The sequence below is a fragment of the Perognathus longimembris genome, chromosome 17 (assembly GCF_023159225.1).
Source record: "Perognathus longimembris pacificus isolate PPM17 chromosome 17, ASM2315922v1, whole genome shotgun sequence".
In the NCBI taxonomy this organism is placed as follows: Eukaryota; Metazoa; Chordata; class Mammalia; order Rodentia; family Heteromyidae; genus Perognathus; species Perognathus longimembris.
Window position 1 is genome coordinate 14,686,854 of NC_063177.1, and position 17,937 is coordinate 14,704,790.

Sequence of the window (17,937 nt, forward strand, 5' to 3'; positions counted from 1 at the left end):
ACCACTTCTGGCTCTTTTGATAATTTATTGGAGATGAGTCACACAGATGAGTCACACAGGGCTGGCTTTGAACTGCAATCCTCAGATCCCAGCCTCCTGAGTAGCTAGAATTACAGGCATGAGCCACTGGTGCCTGGCTCAATCATTTCTTTAAGGAGCACTGGCTCCTCTGCCTGAGAAGGGCATCAGGAGTTTAATGGTATTGGTCTGGTGTGTTTCTGAATCCCTTAAAGGACAGAAGTGTGTGTATGTGTGAAATGCACATAGGATGCATATTTGTTGGGCAAACCTGAGTTCTCACCACAGGGGATCCCTCCAGCCTTCCCCCCTAGCACTCCCCTGACTTCCCTGTCCAGCAGAACCTGACTCTGCTGTTCGTGCTTACTTCCTGTGCAACCCTGATGTCTGCCCTGGGTTTCCAGAGTTGCTAGCCCTTCCCCTGGGAAGTATGTTTCCTGGAAGGGCACTGTGTTCACATGCATTTCCTCTGTATTCCGCCTCCTCCACCTGTGTTTTCACAGGCTGTGCTGTAGGGTCAGCTGGTCCCAGGAGCTGTCAATCCACTTGCAGACAAGACTCCTTTTAGCTAAGCACATTCCCGAGCCGGACCCAGGAGCAGGAATCAGGAAAACTCCCTAAGTCGCGTGGGCTTTGCTCTATGACAAGCAGGCCTGTGTCCACCGAAGCCCATGGCTCCGTGAGGGCTGTGCTCTGTGCTCAGAGTTGAGCAACGACTTGCAGTAACCGGTGGGAGGAAATCTGGGGGTTTCTACCTCAGCATGGATTCCATGGGCTTCCAGGCCCCATCCCCTCAGCTGCTCCCCACTGTGACTGCAGGGATGCTGATTCCATGGGCTTCCAGACCCCATCCCCGCGGGCTGCCCCCCAGGATTCCATGGGCTTCCAGACCCTGTCCCCTCAGCTGCTTCCCACTGTGACTGCGGAGGTGCCATCACAGTGGGAGCAGCCTGGAACCCAGACTGTTGTGTGGCGCGGGTAGACGAGGTCCGCGCACAGGTGCGGCCATGGCCAGTGACCTTAGGGCAAGGGGGTTTGTGGATGATGTGCACTTGGGGAGGAGGTTGGAGGACAGACATCATTTAATTCTCCCTGTGAATCGGCGCACGGTGGTGTAGCAGAGAAAGCGGAGTCTCCCTTCCCCAGGTCAAGTATGCCGGGGAACATGGCGGAATCTGGCAAAGCTGCCATTCTTTTCTCTGCGTCTGATGTCGGGGCGGTGAGCTCCGGACCGGGCTCTGGCCCATCCTGTGGTTGGCTGGGTCATGGCCGGGCTTCGCGGCCTGGCGTGCAGCTGCTAGGAGTAAGGGCAGGATCCTGGCTTGCGCAAGGTGTGGGCCACAGGGGAGCGGGGAGTGGTGCAGGGCAGAGGTTCGCCGCGGGGCGGCGTGAGGCTTCTCGCTGTGGTGAGGTGAGGGCGAGGGCCAGGCCCTCGGCTGCCTCCCCACGTGCTGAGGCGACGGGGCGGGCAGTGGTGAGGTGAGGGCCACGCAGTGAGGTGAGGGCGTGGCGAGGTGAAAGCTCGTGCTTTAGCGCGTGGCGAGGTGAGAGGTCAGGCTTCAGCACGTGATGAGGCGGAGCGGAGGCGTGGAGCGGGGGACGGAGCCTGGCACGTGATAGGGTGCGCAGGCGCAATGCTGGGCCTAGACGGCGACGCCGCCATGGCGAAGGTGAACTGGCGGTTGGTGGCAGCGGCGTTTGCGGGCGTTGCGCTGGCCTTGGAAGCACTGCCTTCGCTGGTTCATTGGTTGCGGGCCGGGCGACAGCCGCGGCACGAGGTGCTCTTCTTCCCGTCACAGGTGACCTGCACCGAGGCTCTGTTGCAGGCCCCGGGCGCGGCGCCGGCCCGGTCTCCCGCCGACTGCCCGTGCAGCCTCCCGCACAGCGAGAGCTCGCTGAGCCGCCTGCTGCGTGCCCTGCTGTCCGCTCGCTCCAGCCTCGAGCTCTGCCTCTTCGCCTTCTCCAGCCCGCAGCTGGGCCGCGCCGTGCAGCTCTTGCACCAGCGCGGGGTGCGCGTGCGAGTCATCACCGACTGCGACTACATGGCGCTCAATGGCTCGCAGATCGGCCTGCTGCGCAAGGCAGGTAAGTCGAGGCAGGGACTGAGCAGCGGGCCCAGCGTGGGGCCACTGTGCAGGGCCGTAGGTGGGGAAGAGGTTGGACAGGCTGAGGCCTCATGCATCCTTGTAAGCGAGCGCAGCATGGTTTAACTCAGAGAAAGTGGAGTCTGCCTCCCAGGTGAATCGGGCCAAGATGGCCGGACTCTGCAGCGTCTCCTGTCCTGCTTCAGTATTCACTTGAGAGGATGAGTCCTGGGAGCAGGTCGGGTCTCTGAAATTCCCACTTGTTTTCATGCCCTGCCAGTGGGCTTGAGACTGCCTGGGGACGGACAGCTTGTGCTTGGGTAGAAGTGAGTAAGCACCAGCCAGCAATTTGGGAACTTGGCAGCCTCAGGTGATGATGGCTCGGGAAATAGAGATTGAAGCTTAAAAGCAACTCACTGGTGGCCCAAGCCTGAATCCTATCCAGCTACCTACAGGGTTGGGGTTCCAAGCCAACAGGAAAATTCTTGAGATTCCACCTTTAATTAATTAGCTGAAATCTGGGCTGGCTCAAGTAGGAATCTGCTAGCTGAGCAAGTAAAGCAAGAGTGTGAAGCCCTGAGTTCAACCCCCAGTTATGGGCTGAGGGAGCAGTTCTGGTGGGTAGCCAGCAGAGACTTTGAGCCCAATTGCCACCCTGTTAGCAAGTAAGCTAGGCAAGGGTTTGGCTTCAGCACAGGCAGGTGTGTTCTGCAGGCTGCGTGTTAGCACGGAATAGGTCATAAAACTTGGATGTCTCTATGGCTCAGGCACCTGGGGCAGCCAGCACACTCATCTGTCTGACTTGGTATTCTGGTGTCTACAGGGCTTTGATGCTGGGAGCCCTTGAGAGATATCTAGGCTGCAGAGTAGCCTGACTGCAGCCTCCCACCTGCCTTGGGAGCAGGCTCCCTTAACCCTGGGTGGCACTAATCTTTTCCCTAAGTCGTGCATCCTTCTGGGGTTTAAATGTTGGTGGTTTTGCTCCCTCTTACTGGCAGTCCCAGAATTCTGTATGTAGATCATTTTGGTGTGGTTGGGGAAATACGTGGGTGATTTCTGGCACAGACAATTTCATTTTATTAGCTTTTGGAGATTCACCAAATCTCAGGTTTGGAAAGAATCAAACTCCCTCTGAAGGCTGGATACTCTGCTGATGAGTCCTGCTATCTCTGGGTGACCTCTAGATTGATTGTCCTTCAACTCAGCAGAGTCATTGTGTGCCTGAATTTGCTAGGGCTGGGTCCCTATGTGTAAGCACACAAATCACAAAGGTCTGAAACAGTCACAAGAGATGCTGAGGTGGAAGGAAACGGTGGCCAGGATGCTACCCAGAGCCATTGTCTTAATTTGAGTGAATGCAGTGGCTCAAGAGGCTTTTTTTTTAAAGCTTGGTTTTGGGGGTGAGGGGAAAGCAGGGGCAACAGCAAGGAGGAGTGTCTCAGTGATGAGCTGATATTGAAAGATAGCTGCAGGTGGGAACAGCAAAAGGCGCTCAGGTTATGGTGCCCGCTTGTAGGGCTTCTGTGAGGTCATTGAAAGATGCTTTGAAGTTATAGCTTACAAGGTTCACTGGTGAGCTGGGCACTGGTGGCTCACACCTGTAATTCTAGCTACTTAGGCTGAGTTCTGAGGATCACAGTTCCAAGCCAGCCCTGGCAGGAAAGTTTGTAAGACTTATCTCCAATTAACCACTAGAAAATGAGAAGTGGTGCTGTGGCTCAAAGTGGTAGAGCACTAGCCTTGAGCAAAAGAGCTCAGGGACAGTGCCCAGGCTCTAAACTCAAGCCCCATGACATACCACACACACAAAAAAAGATTCACTGATGAGTTGGTGCCAGAGTGGGAGGGAAAGGAAGTGTTAGATGGACCCCAAGTCAGAATTTCAAGGATGACACCCAGTGCATTGTGATTTGAATTCCATAAAAGTAATTGTCAATGTACTTCTGGAGGCTACATGCAGCAGTACACCTTCCAACCTTCTTTATTGTTCATCTGAAACCCAACCTCACTTGGAAATCCTGTGGTTTTAGTGGATGAGTCTGGCAGCCCTATTCCAAAGCTCCTGCTTTCAACTTTTTAAGGTTGGTCTCCATCTGTGAGCAGATGATAGTGGCAGCAACTACAGGCATTGTTCGTGCCACCGAGTGGGAAAGCTGGAAATGAAAGCAAAGAAGCTGAGGGCTTTGTAACAGTTTATGTAGCATGCTCAAGTTTTGGATTCCATCTGCAGCACTGCAAAAGCCCCAAATGCCTCCCCCATCACCAACAAACACATAAAAGAAGCAAAAGCCAGGGTCTAGGTTAGGGAGACAGGGACAATGAGACACCTGGGAAATTCTGTCTGCAGTTCTTGCACCCATCCTATCCAGGCCTCTCTGTATTCTTCAGCTTGTCCTTTCCCAGCCCAAACAAGAGTGGAAAAATTAGGTAGCTTGCCTCATGGCTGTAGGTGCTGCCACATGGCCTTAAGGCTGCTACTCAGTTTGGACATGGGATGCAGCAGGGGGTGGTAAAGTGGTTGTTCCTCAGAGGAAAGAGTGCACTGTTGCTCATGGCCCCTGCTCTCCATGTCCTTCTGGCCCTTCCATGTTCTCTCTGCCTTGGCTGTGTGTGGCTGGTGTTGTGAGAAGCTGCCTTACCCTGCAGGTATCCAGGTGCGGCACGACCAGGACTTGGGCTACATGCACCACAAATTCGCCATCGTGGACAAAAAGGTGCTCATCACTGGCTCCCTCAATTGGACCATGCAAGCCATCCAGAACAACCGAGAGAATGTCCTGATCATGGAGGATGCAGAGTACGTGAGGCTGTTCCTGGAGGAATTCGAGCGCATCTGGGAAGAGTTTGACCCTACCAAGTATAGCTTTTTCCCCCAAAAGAAGCGAAGTTGCTAAAGCTATGTGTTCACCTGGGTTGGAGCTGAAGGGGAAAGGAGCCTGGAGACTGTGCTGCCCACTGCCTGGGCTAGCCACTCAGCTGTACTCCAAGCCCTCCAAGCTAGCGTGGCTAGCATGAAACTGGCTCCTTCCGGTACTCAACTGACTGGGAGAACTCAGGATTGAAAGGGATGTTTCTGTTGACGTGGCAGTTGATTTGCACCAAGTCAGTCCCCTCACAGCCCAGTGCAGGCTGCTCAGCTTTTGCTGGTCCTTATCCTTCAGTGGACCTCAGGGTTTTGACAGGAGTTTTCCTTTAGGGCTGAACATCCCCTTCCCCAACTGTTTTAATTTCCCTGTTTCTCTTTGGACAGGCCTTTCATGTTGAGGCTGCTACTTCTGTTGTTGGCTTCTGGCTAGTGGGGACAGGAAGCCAAGAGAGAGGAGCCTCCTCCCTAGGGTGTGTGAGTTGCCTGCCCTCTGCCTACTCTCTAGTGTGCAAGGGAGGGCTGTAGGTGGTCAGAAGTTGGGTCCATTTCCACATTGTGTCTTTAATATGTAACTTCCATCACATTCAAGGTAATCTGTGTATTTAGAAGTGAGCACACCTTTAACACCTGTGGACACAGCTATTTGCTGCTTACCAGTGGATCACCAGCTGCCCCCTCAGGAAGGAGTGTGGGGGTAGAGGCTGTGGGCTGTACTGGTATTCACAGGTCCTGAAAAGTGTCTCTTGTGTTTGTGAAATGTTTCAAATTTCTTTGGTCAAGCACATCTAAGTTGGTATTTGAATACAATTTTGGCTTATCTTATATGTGCTTGAGCTGTGTAGCCTTCTTGAGGCTGAGCCAGATGCCATCTCTCCCCAGCTCACAGCTCAGGCCATGTATGTGTGTTTCTTTTTGTGGTACTGGTGCATAAACTCAGGGTCTTGTGCATGTTTCCAGTTTTAAAGTTACCTTTGACTTAGTGTTAAGTTAGTAAACTGGAATTAAAAAAATACTTGATGGGAACTGTAAAGTGTAATTTGCCCAGAAGCAGTCACATAAGAGGTGTTCCTCCCAATGTATGCAATGTTTGTTCTGGAAGGCAGGCAATGTTCTAGAAGGAGGGCTGAGGACATTATAAGAGAATGACTTGTGAGTGGCCAGTACATCTGAATAAATGCTTTTCTGGAATGAGAGTGTGCCTGTCCTTGCCTTCAACTCTGTGTGTTCCAATAGTAACCACTCTTATTTTTGGCAGGGGGCTTGACCTTAGAGCCTTGCATTTCTTGCAACAGGTGCTGTACTACTTGGCTGCATGACCAGCTCAGTGGCTATTCTTTATTTTATTTATTTATTTTTTGCCAGTCCTGGGGCTTGGACTCAGGGCCTGAGCACTGTCCCTGGCTTCTTTTTGCTCAAGGCTAGCACTCTGCCACTTGAGCCACAGCACCACTTCTGGCCCTTTTCTGTATATGTGGTGCTGGGGAATTGAACCCAGGTCTTCATGTATATGAGGCAAGCACTCTTGCCACTAGGCCATATCCCCAGCCCATTGTGGCTGTTCTTTATTAAACCAAGCACACAGCAGTTTAGATGGCAGTAGTCCAACAGCAACAAGACTGAGGTGTTACCTGTGCACCTCCTGGATTAGTGTTTTTCCAAAACGTTCCAGTTGCTTTGGAACTATTTTGGAAACTTAGGAGATAAGAAGTATGATCCCAGCCATTTTCTCCTGCTCACTTCCCTGACCTGTGATGGTGTACATGTGTGAGTGCTAAGAGAACCCCAATCTCTACCAGCTGTGCCATCTCTTCCAGATAGTAAGCTGGAAGCATGTGGCTATCAGGCATCAAATGCATAGAAAGCAGCCTGGCTAAGCTACCTCTAGCTGAGACTTGTGAAACTGTCATATTTCCTGTTTTGTTTTTTACCCCCTATATGTGTGTGTCAGTCCTGGGGCTTGAACTCAGGGCCTGGGTGCTGTCCCTGACCTTTTGTGTTGAATGCACAAAAGTGGTGCTCTACCACTTGAGCCACAACTCCACTTCTAGCTTTTTGGTGGTAAATTGGAGATAAGAGTCTTACAGTTTCCTGCCTGAGCTGATTTCCAAAAGTGCAATCCTCAGATCTCAGCCTCCTAAAAAGCTAGGATCACAGGGGTAAGCCACCAGCACCCAGCTGGCTAATCTTTCCGAAAAGAACTTTGGGATAAAAGTTAACCATCCCTGAGACTTGTTGCTGTACCTAGAGGTGCACCTCTGTCTGGTGCCCATGCCCCAAGCCACAGCATGAGGGCAGCAGGGCCGGGCCCTCAGTGAGCATAGCCCATTGGCTGGTCATATTGGCAGGCCTAAGGGCCTGAAGGCAACTTAACTTGACCTTGACTGAGCTTCTTTGGGTGGCAGCAGGTATTCAGGGCAGTTTTCCAGTGACAGATCCAGGGGACATGTGGCCTCTGCTCCAGCATTCCCAAGATAGGCGATACTAGACTCAGCATGGAATGGAAAGGGGAGGGAGGGGTTATGTCACCTGAGCTGTTGATTTTTTAAACAGGCAAAACATATTGGCCTTGCACAACTTCTTTGCTGTAGGCACTCTACTCTCTACTTCTAACATTTTGGTGATTAAGTGATGAAAGATGAAAGTATTAGTGTTACTGTGGTCCTCAGATATTAGCCTCCTGAGTAGCTAGGGTTAAGAGGTGTGAGCCACTGGCACTTGGAATTTTTTTGGCTTGCTAAATTTTCTAAACTCTAAGTTGATTTCTAATTGACAGAGACTTAATTTGATGTTTTTATGTTTGGAGACTCTTAATTTGATGTTTTTCTGAAGAGAAATTTCATTTCCAACATACTAATTACTCTAAGAGCTGTAAAAATCCTGTTCATTATTTTAAACTTACTTAGGTTATATCATACTGAGGGCAGTTTGTTGAATTTTATTTTATTTTAATTTTTTTGGTCAGTCCTGGGCCTTGGACTCAGGGCCTGAGCGCTGTCCCTGGCTTCTTTCCGCTCAAGGCTAGCACTCTGCCACCTGAGCCACAGCGCCCCTTCTGGCCGTTTCCCATATATGTGGTGCTGGGGAATCGAACCAAGAGCTTCATGTGTTGGAGGCAAGCATTCTTGCCACTAGGCCATATTCCCAGCCCGTTTGTTGAATTTTATAGTTCTGTGTGTATGTCTTGGATCATGATGTAGGATGCATTTTTTTGGGGTGGGGGGGCAGACCTGGGGCTTGAATTCAGGGCCCGAGCACTGTACCTGAGCTGCTTCTGTTCAAGGCTAGCACTCTACCTCTTGAAGCACAGTGACCCCTTTTTAGCCTTTTCTGGTTATGTGGAGCTGAGGAATTGAACCCAGGGCTTTGTACATGGTAGGCAAGCATTTCACCAGTAAACCACATTCCCAGACCAGGATGCCCCCCCCCCCTTTTTTTAAACAAAAGATACAATTTTACTGCAAATCTAGCACTCATTAACTAAACAGTTAGAGGGTGAGGCATGACTGCAAGTTAGGCTAGGCCTCACTTCAGGGCTGGGAATGTGGCTCAGAGGTAGGTAGGGTGACTTGTCTAGCATGTTAAAGACTCTGGGTTGAGAGTTTCTTTAAATAATAAGAGGGGCAGGATGGGGGAGTTATAGAACCTGGGCTAATGAAGACAGCACCATAAATATTTAAAAGTTTTTTTTTTTTTAAATAACCCAGACAATTAGATTCTGGTGTATTTTATTATGGCTTATGTGTGAACATGTGAAATTTTTGAAATCTTCCTTATTTAAAATTAGCCTACTATGGGGCTGGGGATATGGCCTAGTGGCAAGAGTGCTTGCCTTGTATACATGAAGCCCTGGGTTCAATTCCCCAGCACCACATATATAGAAAATGGCCAGAAGTGGCGCTGTGGCTCAAGTGGCTGAGTGTTAGCCTTGAGCAAAAGGAAGCCAGGGACAGTGCTCAGGCCCTGAGTCCAAGCCCCAGGACTGGCCAAAAAAAAAAAAAAAAAAAAAAAATTAGCCTACTGTGATGATATATTACCTGTAATTCCAGCTACTGAGCTTAGACAAAGCAAGATCCCATCCCCTCAAATAAGAGCCCAAGTGGTAGAGTGCTTGCCAAGACCTTGGATTCAATCACCAGTAACACCCACACTCTAGAAATGAATCTGATGCTTTGAAAGGAAAAATAAAAAAGGTTGTAAAACTTAAGACCCACCCCACTCTAGATAATAGCTAAGCTGCCAGTTTGACTTGTGACCTAAAGGCATGTGACAGACCTGTCAGTGAACACTCTTTACACAGCACACAAAGGGTGATGCAAAAATAGTTTATTATGATATAGCTCATGTAAAGTGAAGGGATATTCACAAAGTAAGAATGACCAGCCACAGGACTAGCATGTCACACAGAAGAATAAATATCTTGAATAAAGCAGCACTTCAATTGTAGTGAAAACTTGATCACAAGCTTGTAGTAAAAAAGCTGAAAGCTGGACCAGAAAGTGTTGAATTGTTAAGAGTAGGGATGGGCAAGCTCAGGTCTGCTCTGCACTCAGTTCCCTCAGCAGAAGACCACCAGCCCCCACACTTGGCCACACAGGCTTCTCAGACCTGAGATCGGAGCTCGCTCCACTCATTGAACCTTTATTCTGCATATAATTTCTAGTGTGGCAACCAAAGTCATTTAGTTTTTGAACAGAAATTAAATACCAGCTAAGATGGTTCGAGCTTGTTTGAACATTTATCCTGACAGTTGAATGGAGAGACGTGGTCTGTACATTTCCTTCATGGATAACTCCTCCCCTTAGCTAGAAGTCTGATTTGTGACCACACAGCTGAAATTCTCACCCTGATAAGAGGGCATAGTGTATGAAAGGTCACTGAGACAGGATTTTCCAGGAGCCATTGGGTAGTTTATGCTTCATAAATATCACCATGGAAGTGGGCTTAAGTCTGAGCATTAGATATGTTGTTATATTAGATACGTTAATATAATTGGAAATTCCTAAAATCCTTTAAAAGTCTTTCAGTCACAATTTTGTGTAACAACACAATAATGAATTTAAAGTTCCTTACAAGCTATTCTTTGCTAAAATAAAACCACATAGGTGATATGGTTATCTTTTAAATGGAAAAAAGCCACAGCCATGTTGACCATAGCAGGCTGCAGATTTTTTTCTATCTGGTGATACCTATGTTTCCCCAAACTTCATTTCTGTATATTGAATTTGAACTGAGTGCCAGGAAGGCCCTGCCAAACATGGAAACCATAACCACCCAAGCTCTCAGCAAGCCCTCAGATCCTCCTACAGCTCTGGTGAAGTAGTTCCTGATGAGATTCGCAGAAACATGCTGGAAACTTTTGAGACTGCCATGGTGCTATATATAGACTGTAACTAGCTAGCTGCTCTGCAGAGCCTGCAGCTCAGTGCTATCAGAAACAGGTGCAGTGGCTAGGCCACCAGCAGCCTGTGCCTTCAGCTGTGATTCCTCTGAGGTCTCTACCTGCAGACCTTTCCCTTATGTCCCTGCTTTTATGTGAGGACTCGGAAGGGCTCTGCCAAGAACACTAATTACTCCTAGTGAAAAACAAGCGTGGGTGTGATGTGTTATCCTTAGATACTGTACAGATTCTTCTTTAAAAAGTTAGGTGTCATTTTAATTCATGTTTTCCAAATGTTGGGTGGAGCACAAGACTGCACCCAATGCTTCCTCCCCATCTTGGAAAGGGGTGTCCTGATAAAAAATTTAAAAAAAGAAAAAAAAAACCCACACAAATGTTGCCACAAAAATCCCTGCAGTCACTTGTCAGCAATATTTACACTGAGGAAAACAAGCCCAGGTGGCAAACCACTCATGTGGGCTATGCAGTGGTGCTCTTGTCCTATCTGTATGCTCCGCTTTCAGCCTCAGAAGGAACTGAGAAGGCAGGTGTCTGTTTCTAGAGAAGCCAACTTTCTGGAGGGCCAGGCAGTCTTCTGCATGCAGGCAAATGAAGTGCTGGCTTATGTTCCCTCTTCCAGAAGAGACCAGTGCTGTTGCTGCAGCTTCAGTGTTCACTGGCCAGGCCCAGGTGGAGACTGCTGGGCTTGTGGCTTCTATCAGATGTGCACACATAGGCACAGCAACTCCAGGTTTCACCTTGAGCCCCTTCCCTGATATCAGGCTATGTGGGGCCTGGTAGTGCTTATCTAGCCCTGATCCTGGAGACTGCTTGTTGGTGGGGACATGTCGGCAGGGACCTGGCACATCCTGCCAGGCTAGGACACCATCTCTGGCCTCAGGCTCTGACCACATGATACCCAGGCACCTCCTTGGGAGGACACCAGGCGGCAGAAGTGAAAAGTACTGCACTTCTTGGCACGCTTCATGGGGCAGGTAGTGCTATCCCAAATGTCCACCAAATGTCTGTCAAGCTGTCATGGACATGTTTGAGTGTCAAAACTTTGGGTTTTTTTTTTATATGCTAAATAAGCATTGAACATTGCACCTTGTGTTTGCTAGGTAGGTTCTCTACCACAGAGCCATATACTACCCCATTTTTATTTTGAGACAAGATCTTGCTAAATTGCCCAGGCTGGCCTCAAATTTGTGATCCTCTTGCCTAATTCAAAATTGTACTTTTTTTTTTTCAAAATTGTACTTTTAAAAACCTATATTCCCTCCTCGTTTTACCCCAAGGAGCAGTGTACATCAGTCCCAGCGTGGGCTTGTCTATGAGGGCCCTCCTGCCTTATGCTTGTTGGACATGGTGCATGTCTGGCTGTGACTTAAGCTCTGCCTTGCTGAGCCCACATTTTCAACTTGGCTTCCTCCTGACTGCGTGCAGCTCTGCTTCTCACCAGGGCAGAGCCTGGCCCACACTGCATCAGGGAAGATGTAGCCAGTGGGCCCCCCCCTCAGCACAGTGTCTCCTGTTTGCCACCCCACACTGGCGACTTGACCAGCAGATCATTCTTCTGTGTGTGGTTGTGCTCCTGTACATGGCTTGCTTGCAGGTACCTGGCACATTTCAAATGAGTATTCATAGTTCTTTAAAGAGGGAAAAACCCTGCCATGGCTATCTAGGAGCAGCCTGAGGCTCCCAGTCATCTCTACAGCCCCTGCCACCCAGGCAGCCCTGAGAGGGATCTTCCCGCCACTGCACAGACCGCCTTCACATGCTCAGTTCCTTCCTCCTCCCTCTGGAATGCATCTGGACCATCTTGTCTTTCCTGTCTGGTTACTCCAGCTGGAGGACAGGACTGACCAGCAGAAAACAGACTCATCCTGACCCAGGCAGGAGCCATCCCTGTGTGTCAACATTCACCGCTGCCCAGGCAGCCAGCCCTTTGCCAGAGAGGAGCCAAAATATGGATATACCAGCCTGTTTCCCTGAACCAGCCTTTTAAGCAGCTTATCTCTCTTGGGGTGAATATAGGACTTTGACTAGTAGGATGGGTAGTGGCAGATGCCCACTTGCCTACCTCCTGGCTCCAACCCTCACAGGCTGCATACTCCAAGTTCCTTTCCTAAGAGAAGTGATGATGAGAACAAGGGTTCTTTCTACCTGTGGCAGACCTGCTTTCATGGAAAGCAATGCAGGAGGACAACAGTAATCAAGGAACCACAAACCATGCTTCAGTGGAGAGGGCAGTAGTCCTCAGACTGATACACAGCGCGTCCAACACTGTCCTAGCCACTATACATTCCCATGCTGGCAATGCTGGCATTTCTCAAAGCACTGGCAGTCTGATAGACTTTTGTTGTGTTTTTTTTTTTTTTTTTCTTGCCAGTCCTGGGGACTGAACTCAGGGCCTGAGCACTGTCCCTGGCTTCTTTGTGCTCAAGGCTAGCACTCTACCACTTGAGCCATAACACCACTTCTGGCTTTTTCTATATATGTGGTGCTGAGGAGTTGAAGCCAGGGCTTCATGTATACAAGGTGAGCACCTTACCACTAGGCCATATCCACAGCCCACATAGCCCATAGCCCTGATAGATTTTTTTAAACACATTTAATTTGCTTTTGCTGTTGGGAACAAGAACAGTGGCAAAGGAGTGTGCATCTTGTCGAGGAGACCACATAGGGTGGGCCATAGCCTTCTAACTGCCTGGCCTTGGTCTTCCCGCTCCACTCACTGGGGCTAGTCAGCTGATCAGTTCATTTAGAAACTGGCCAGAAGTTTCTGTACTTTTTTTTTTTTTTTTGCCAGTCCTGGGGCTTGGACTCAGGGCCTGAGCACTGTCCCTGGCTTCTTTTTGCTCAAGGCTAGCACTCTGCCACTTGAGCCACAGCGCCACTTCTGGCCATTTTCTGTATATGTGGTGCTGGGGAATTGAACCCAGGGCTTCATGTATACGAGGCAAGCACTCTTGCCACTAGGCCATATCCCCAGCCCCAGTTTCTGTACTTTTTCTCTAAGCATCCACATCCCCAGAGACAATCCAACCCTTGCATTAGCATAGGAGAGCGCCAGGCCTGGAGTCAGTGGACCAGGCAGCTGGGGCTTTGTGTTTACATCTTAGCAGGACTATAGAACAGAAACTCCCTAAACAAAAGAGATTTTCAAAAAGTGCTGCAGAATGTTCTGGGCAGGAAATAGGTCCTATTCAGACTATTAAAAAAACTTTTAGCATTGGCTCACTTCAGGCTTTACCCGCATACAGGCTGATACCACAATGGAACTTTCCAGAACCATGATCAATTGGAGTCCTGAGCACAGTCTGTTGGCTGTTCTCACTGGGTTCTGACCACTCACTGGACTTGCTTGACTTTGAGTGGAGCCTCCTTTTGGGCCTTTTCAAAAGCATGAGTCTTCAAGAAGACTAAACCCAGCAACCTTCTCCCCTCTGGAGACTCTTGAATGAAACCCTCACTTCTGGCAACTAAAGCCCCAGGCTGCAGGCCACCAATCCCAGCAGTGGAAGACAGAGTGAGTGCAGAGCAGGGGAGGCATGGGCGGAGGAAGGAATGAGAGGGCCAGGGGGTTTTGTGCAAGATTTAATAAAAAACAAAAATAGGAATGGTTGCTTTCAACATTTTCCAGGTTGTGAAAGGTTTGCCAGGATTATCTGGGGCGTGGTTCTAAGCTGCATTAGTGAAACAAATACAAAATGCTATCCTCCTCCCAGGCCAAAAAGGCAATACCTGTAGGCTGTACCCCAACCCCAGGCCTCCTCCTCCTCTAGCAACCAGGCTGGTGAGCCACTGTGGGCCAGACCAGGACAGCCAGGTGGCTCTGCTGTGACCAGCAGGGTTGTGTCCATCTGGGGGTGCTCGGCCTCGTGCAGCAGAGCAGAGCCACGGGCAGTTTCTTGCACTTGAGCTCAGAGGCAGGGCTAGCTTATCAACAGGCTGCTGTGCCTTAATACTGACAGTGAGTGCCGTGGGACAGCGGAAGGGGGCTGCTCAGCGCTGGGCTGGGTGGCCCCCTCACCCCACTGCTTGAGCTTGACTAATTTTGGAATACCATGGGAAAAAGCTGATAAAGACGAGAAGTTGGAATCAACACAGCAGGGAATGGTGCAGACAACCCATACACCAGTCTCTCATGCATCCATACCCAACAGCTAACGTTGACAGTACAATAAAAAACAAAGGTGCAGACAAGAAGCCACGCTCGAGTTGTGCCGCTGCCAGCCGGGAAGAGTGCGTGTTGAGTGGACCAGGATGCAGCTAGTCTTTCTTCAAGTCCCTGGATTCAAAGAGCTTCAAACGCTCCTGCACCGTCAGGCCTTCCTTCAGACTCTGGTGGAGATAGGGCAGGAAAAGAGAGAAGTGTTAAATATGCCCATGTGGGGGCCCAAGTGGTTTGGGTGTGCAGGCGCAGACAGGGAGGCGGAGGGCAGGCTCCTGAGATTGATTAGTGGACATGCTGGGCACAGAACCCTGTGAAATGTTACAGGTGGAATGTGTTTTTTCCTGCAGAATCACACTTGGATGAAAAATGGAAAACTCAAGAGAAATAAGGCTGTGTGTCTCAGTAGCTCAGTTTTGGACTTTGGAATCTTGAGCAGCAAGCAGACTGGCCCAGCTGGGAAAGACCCTGTGCTGCCTCCATGCCTTCCTGAGTGTGGATGTGTACACCTCCACACCTCTGCTCACCAACCACCTTGACATTCCTGAAGGTGTGTCAGGATGAGTGTCCTGCTCCCTGGTGCTGCCATCCTGCACCCACTTGGAGCTTTACCTGACAGGAACTGAGAGGTGGGGCCAGTAGATGTTGCAGGCTTAGGAATGTGTCATTGTGATCTACTGACACTTTCTGGAATGGAGAAACATCGGTCTGTACAGGTGGAATGCTAGTATGTCCCCAAAGGATAGACTGCTAACCAGAGAGGTTACTTCCCAATTTACCCTCACAAATTTTTATCTGCGTGAGAAATGCATTAGCACATCTTAGAAAACGAAATGGTCAGGTTCCAGTCGGGCCTGGCTTCTCACAGTGCCAACTCTTGTATTTGTGGTTTGCATGAGGCTCAGCCTCGCGAGGCACAGGTTTTACCAGTAAATAGAAAAAACAATGCTATTTCCCACTCAGACTAGGTTTAGCCAGAATTCTGAGCAGTGTGTGAAACTACCTGCTGGACCTCCACACAAAGCTGGCTCCTTAGCACTAAGGCAGCTCATAGCTCTTCCCAAGGTCAAGGCTTAGGTTCCTCCTGGGCTGAGGGAAGAGGGGGACTCTGAGTGTTTTCCGTTCTGGGGTACTACTGCATATGCGCAGGTACATAACCACTCCTGTCTCAAGGTGTCCCATATTGGCTACATTGAGCTGGCTCAATGCAGAGCAGAACATCTGGTCACCCCAGGACAGGCAGCCTGGCACTAAGGACCTGCTAGAGCAGGCTGGCTGGAGAATGGCTGGGGTGCCCTGTACTGCTTGAAGTGCTCAATGTTATAGGGCCTTCTGTCAGGATTTCAGTCAGCAGCTGCTCCTGAGATACATGCTGACAAGCTTGTGGGACTGCTCTCTGCCCATGGCAACAGAAGCTAGGTGACAGGGCCAGGCTGCAGTAGGCTTTGGATGACTCACAGGCAGAGTAAGCTCAACTGGTTGTGCTCGTTATACTTCTGAGGGTAGAAAGCAGGCCAAATCTTGCTACCCCTTGCATTCTGGCAAGGCTCATCTCGTTTCCCTCCTGGGATACTGCTTTTGTAGGCTTAGGGTACAGTTAGCTCCCTTTGGGGACCTAGGCTTCTGCCACCCAGGCCCCCACAAGCCCACTGCAGAATTAAGCTACCTATTTCTGCTGTGGGTCTCAGAAAAGGCTGTGCTGCTGGTAAGCAACTCGCTTGCTTTGACTTACAGCACTGAGTGGGGCAGGATAACACTCTTGGAAAATGCCAGTCAGGGCACAGCAGAAGACCTGTCAAAAAGTATCAGTGGAGGCTAGTTGTGGCCAACTTGCTTCTCTCTTTGTGAGACTACAGGGAGGCTCCAAATGGATTCAGAGGAGCACTGACAGACCCACAGAGCACCTGGTGTCCTCAGCACAGCCCTTTCTGCTGGGCCCAGGCCTGCCTTGCACACCAAATAACCCAGCCTTCCTGCAAAACTGAGAAAGCACCATGGGATACCGTCTCTAGGTCTCCCTTCTACCCTTCCATAATCTTCTCTGTAAAATGGAGACCCATCCCAGCAGCCCTTCTCAGGCCTTTGCTCCCTGTACCTAGTACCTTCACCAGCCAGACCCTTGCTGCTGAACCCTCTGCTTGTCTGCATGTCCCTGCTAGGGGTCATATGCATACCTGGAAACCCAGAGCACTGCTTCCTCCAGTGTCCCTGTACCCTTCCCAACTGTTTCTAGGCCTTATTCGAAGGCCCAAGTCATTCAGTGAACTCTATAAACTCCCAAGAAAGGGCTCAAAGGCAATGGCTGAATTCAGCCTTAAGCCTAGAAAAGGTCTTTAACTTTTTTTTTAAGTTCTTTCACTTTTTTTAAAAGTCATGTTTAATCCCATATTTAAGTTTTCAGTCACACATTTGGGTACAAGTGACTTGAGATTGGCAAATACACAACTAGGCTAATGCCCCTGGGTGTTATGTACTCTTCCTAAAGCCAACACCTTTCATCTGAGCTTAAAGCTGATGCCTCTTGCTGGCAGCCAGGAAGCTGGAGAGGTGGTGAGCTTGTGTGTAGGAGCTGGCACCTGGATACTGCCAACGGGGCACCACTATGTCATCCCTGAGCTGTGCCTCCTTGTCAGAGCCACTGAGTGGCAGCCACATATAGCACCCTCCATCTGCTCTTCCTCAAACATGTGAGGTACCATCTGTCCCCCACCTTGGCATCTCCCAGAAGGCCCAAGAACCAAGCCTGTCATGTCTTTAAGTGATTCCTTATTGGAGGCTGGCAGTTCACACCTGTAGTCCTCAGGAGGCTAGGATCTGAGGATCACAGTTCAAGGCCAGCTTAGGCAGGAAAACCCATGAGCTCATCTCTATTAAAAATCTGGAATTGATGCTGTGATTCAAGTGACAGAGTCACAAAAGCTCAGGGACAGTGCCTGAGCCCTGAGATTAAGCCCCAGGACGGACAAATGCGCGCACACACACACAAGGTGGCAGTTGACATTCATCCCCACTGCATGTGGTCACCAGGCCCTTACTCAGCCATTTCTCCAGCTGCACATGGAGTATTGCTCAGTTTCTTGAATGACGAGAGAGAGAAAGAGAGAGAACACAAACGCTGGGGGCGGGGGGGGGAGGGAGACCAGCTCCCTTGTGTCAGGAGTTCCTGGGCAATCTTTGCTTGCCCACAACAGTAGGTGTCTGCCACTGCCTATATTGACACAGGGCGAACGGCTTGTTTCCAGAGAAGGTGTGTGAGCTCAGGGCTGTGCACAGATCACCCAGCATGCATGCTGGCTCGTGCCTGCCCACCAAGCTGGGGAGCCAGCTCTGTTCAGCTCTGTGAAGGGGTTAGAGTGCCAGTCAGCTCTCTAGGAAAGCTACTGGGACATCTCATGGATTTTATATGTGCTTGCTG

The 17,937-nt window shown here is 49.9% G+C and overlaps 2 protein-coding genes across 7 annotated transcripts in view; one reads left to right on the top strand and one right to left on the bottom strand.

The window, feature by feature from the left end:
* The first annotated feature begins 1,679 nt into the window (after positions 1 to 1,679).
* Pld6 (phospholipase D family member 6) lies at positions 1,680 to 6,156 on the top strand. The gene is made up of 2 exons (XM_048364943.1): positions 1,680 to 2,103; positions 4,749 to 6,156. Exons 1-2 carry the CDS (start codon positions 1,680 to 1,682, stop codon positions 4,994 to 4,996), a joined length of 672 nt encoding a protein of 223 aa, XP_048220900.1. The 3' UTR covers positions 4,997 to 6,156.
* Positions 6,157 to 13,932: 7,776 nt separating this feature from the next.
* The window catches only part of LOC125365104 (myosin phosphatase Rho interacting protein), a 128,901-nt gene continuing 124,896 nt past the window's right edge, over positions 13,933 to 17,937 (bottom strand). For all 6 annotated transcript variants that reach the window (XM_048364934.1, XM_048364935.1, XM_048364930.1 and 3 more), the window contains one exon: positions 13,933 to 14,692. In XM_048364934.1, the coding sequence (XP_048220891.1) occupies positions 14,621 to 14,692 (72 nt within the window). In that variant the 3' untranslated portion in view covers positions 13,933 to 14,620. The remainder of the gene's footprint in view (positions 14,693 to 17,937) is intronic.

Coding starts and splice junctions, on each gene's coding strand:
- Pld6 (XM_048364943.1), top strand. CDS start 1,680: ATGGCGAAGGTGAACTGGCGGTTGGTGGCAGCGGCGTTTGCGGGCGTT. Junction 2,104..4,748: donor CGGCCTGCTGCGCAAGGCAG/GTAAGTCGAGGC, acceptor CTTACCCTGCAG/GTATCCAGGTGCGGCACGAC.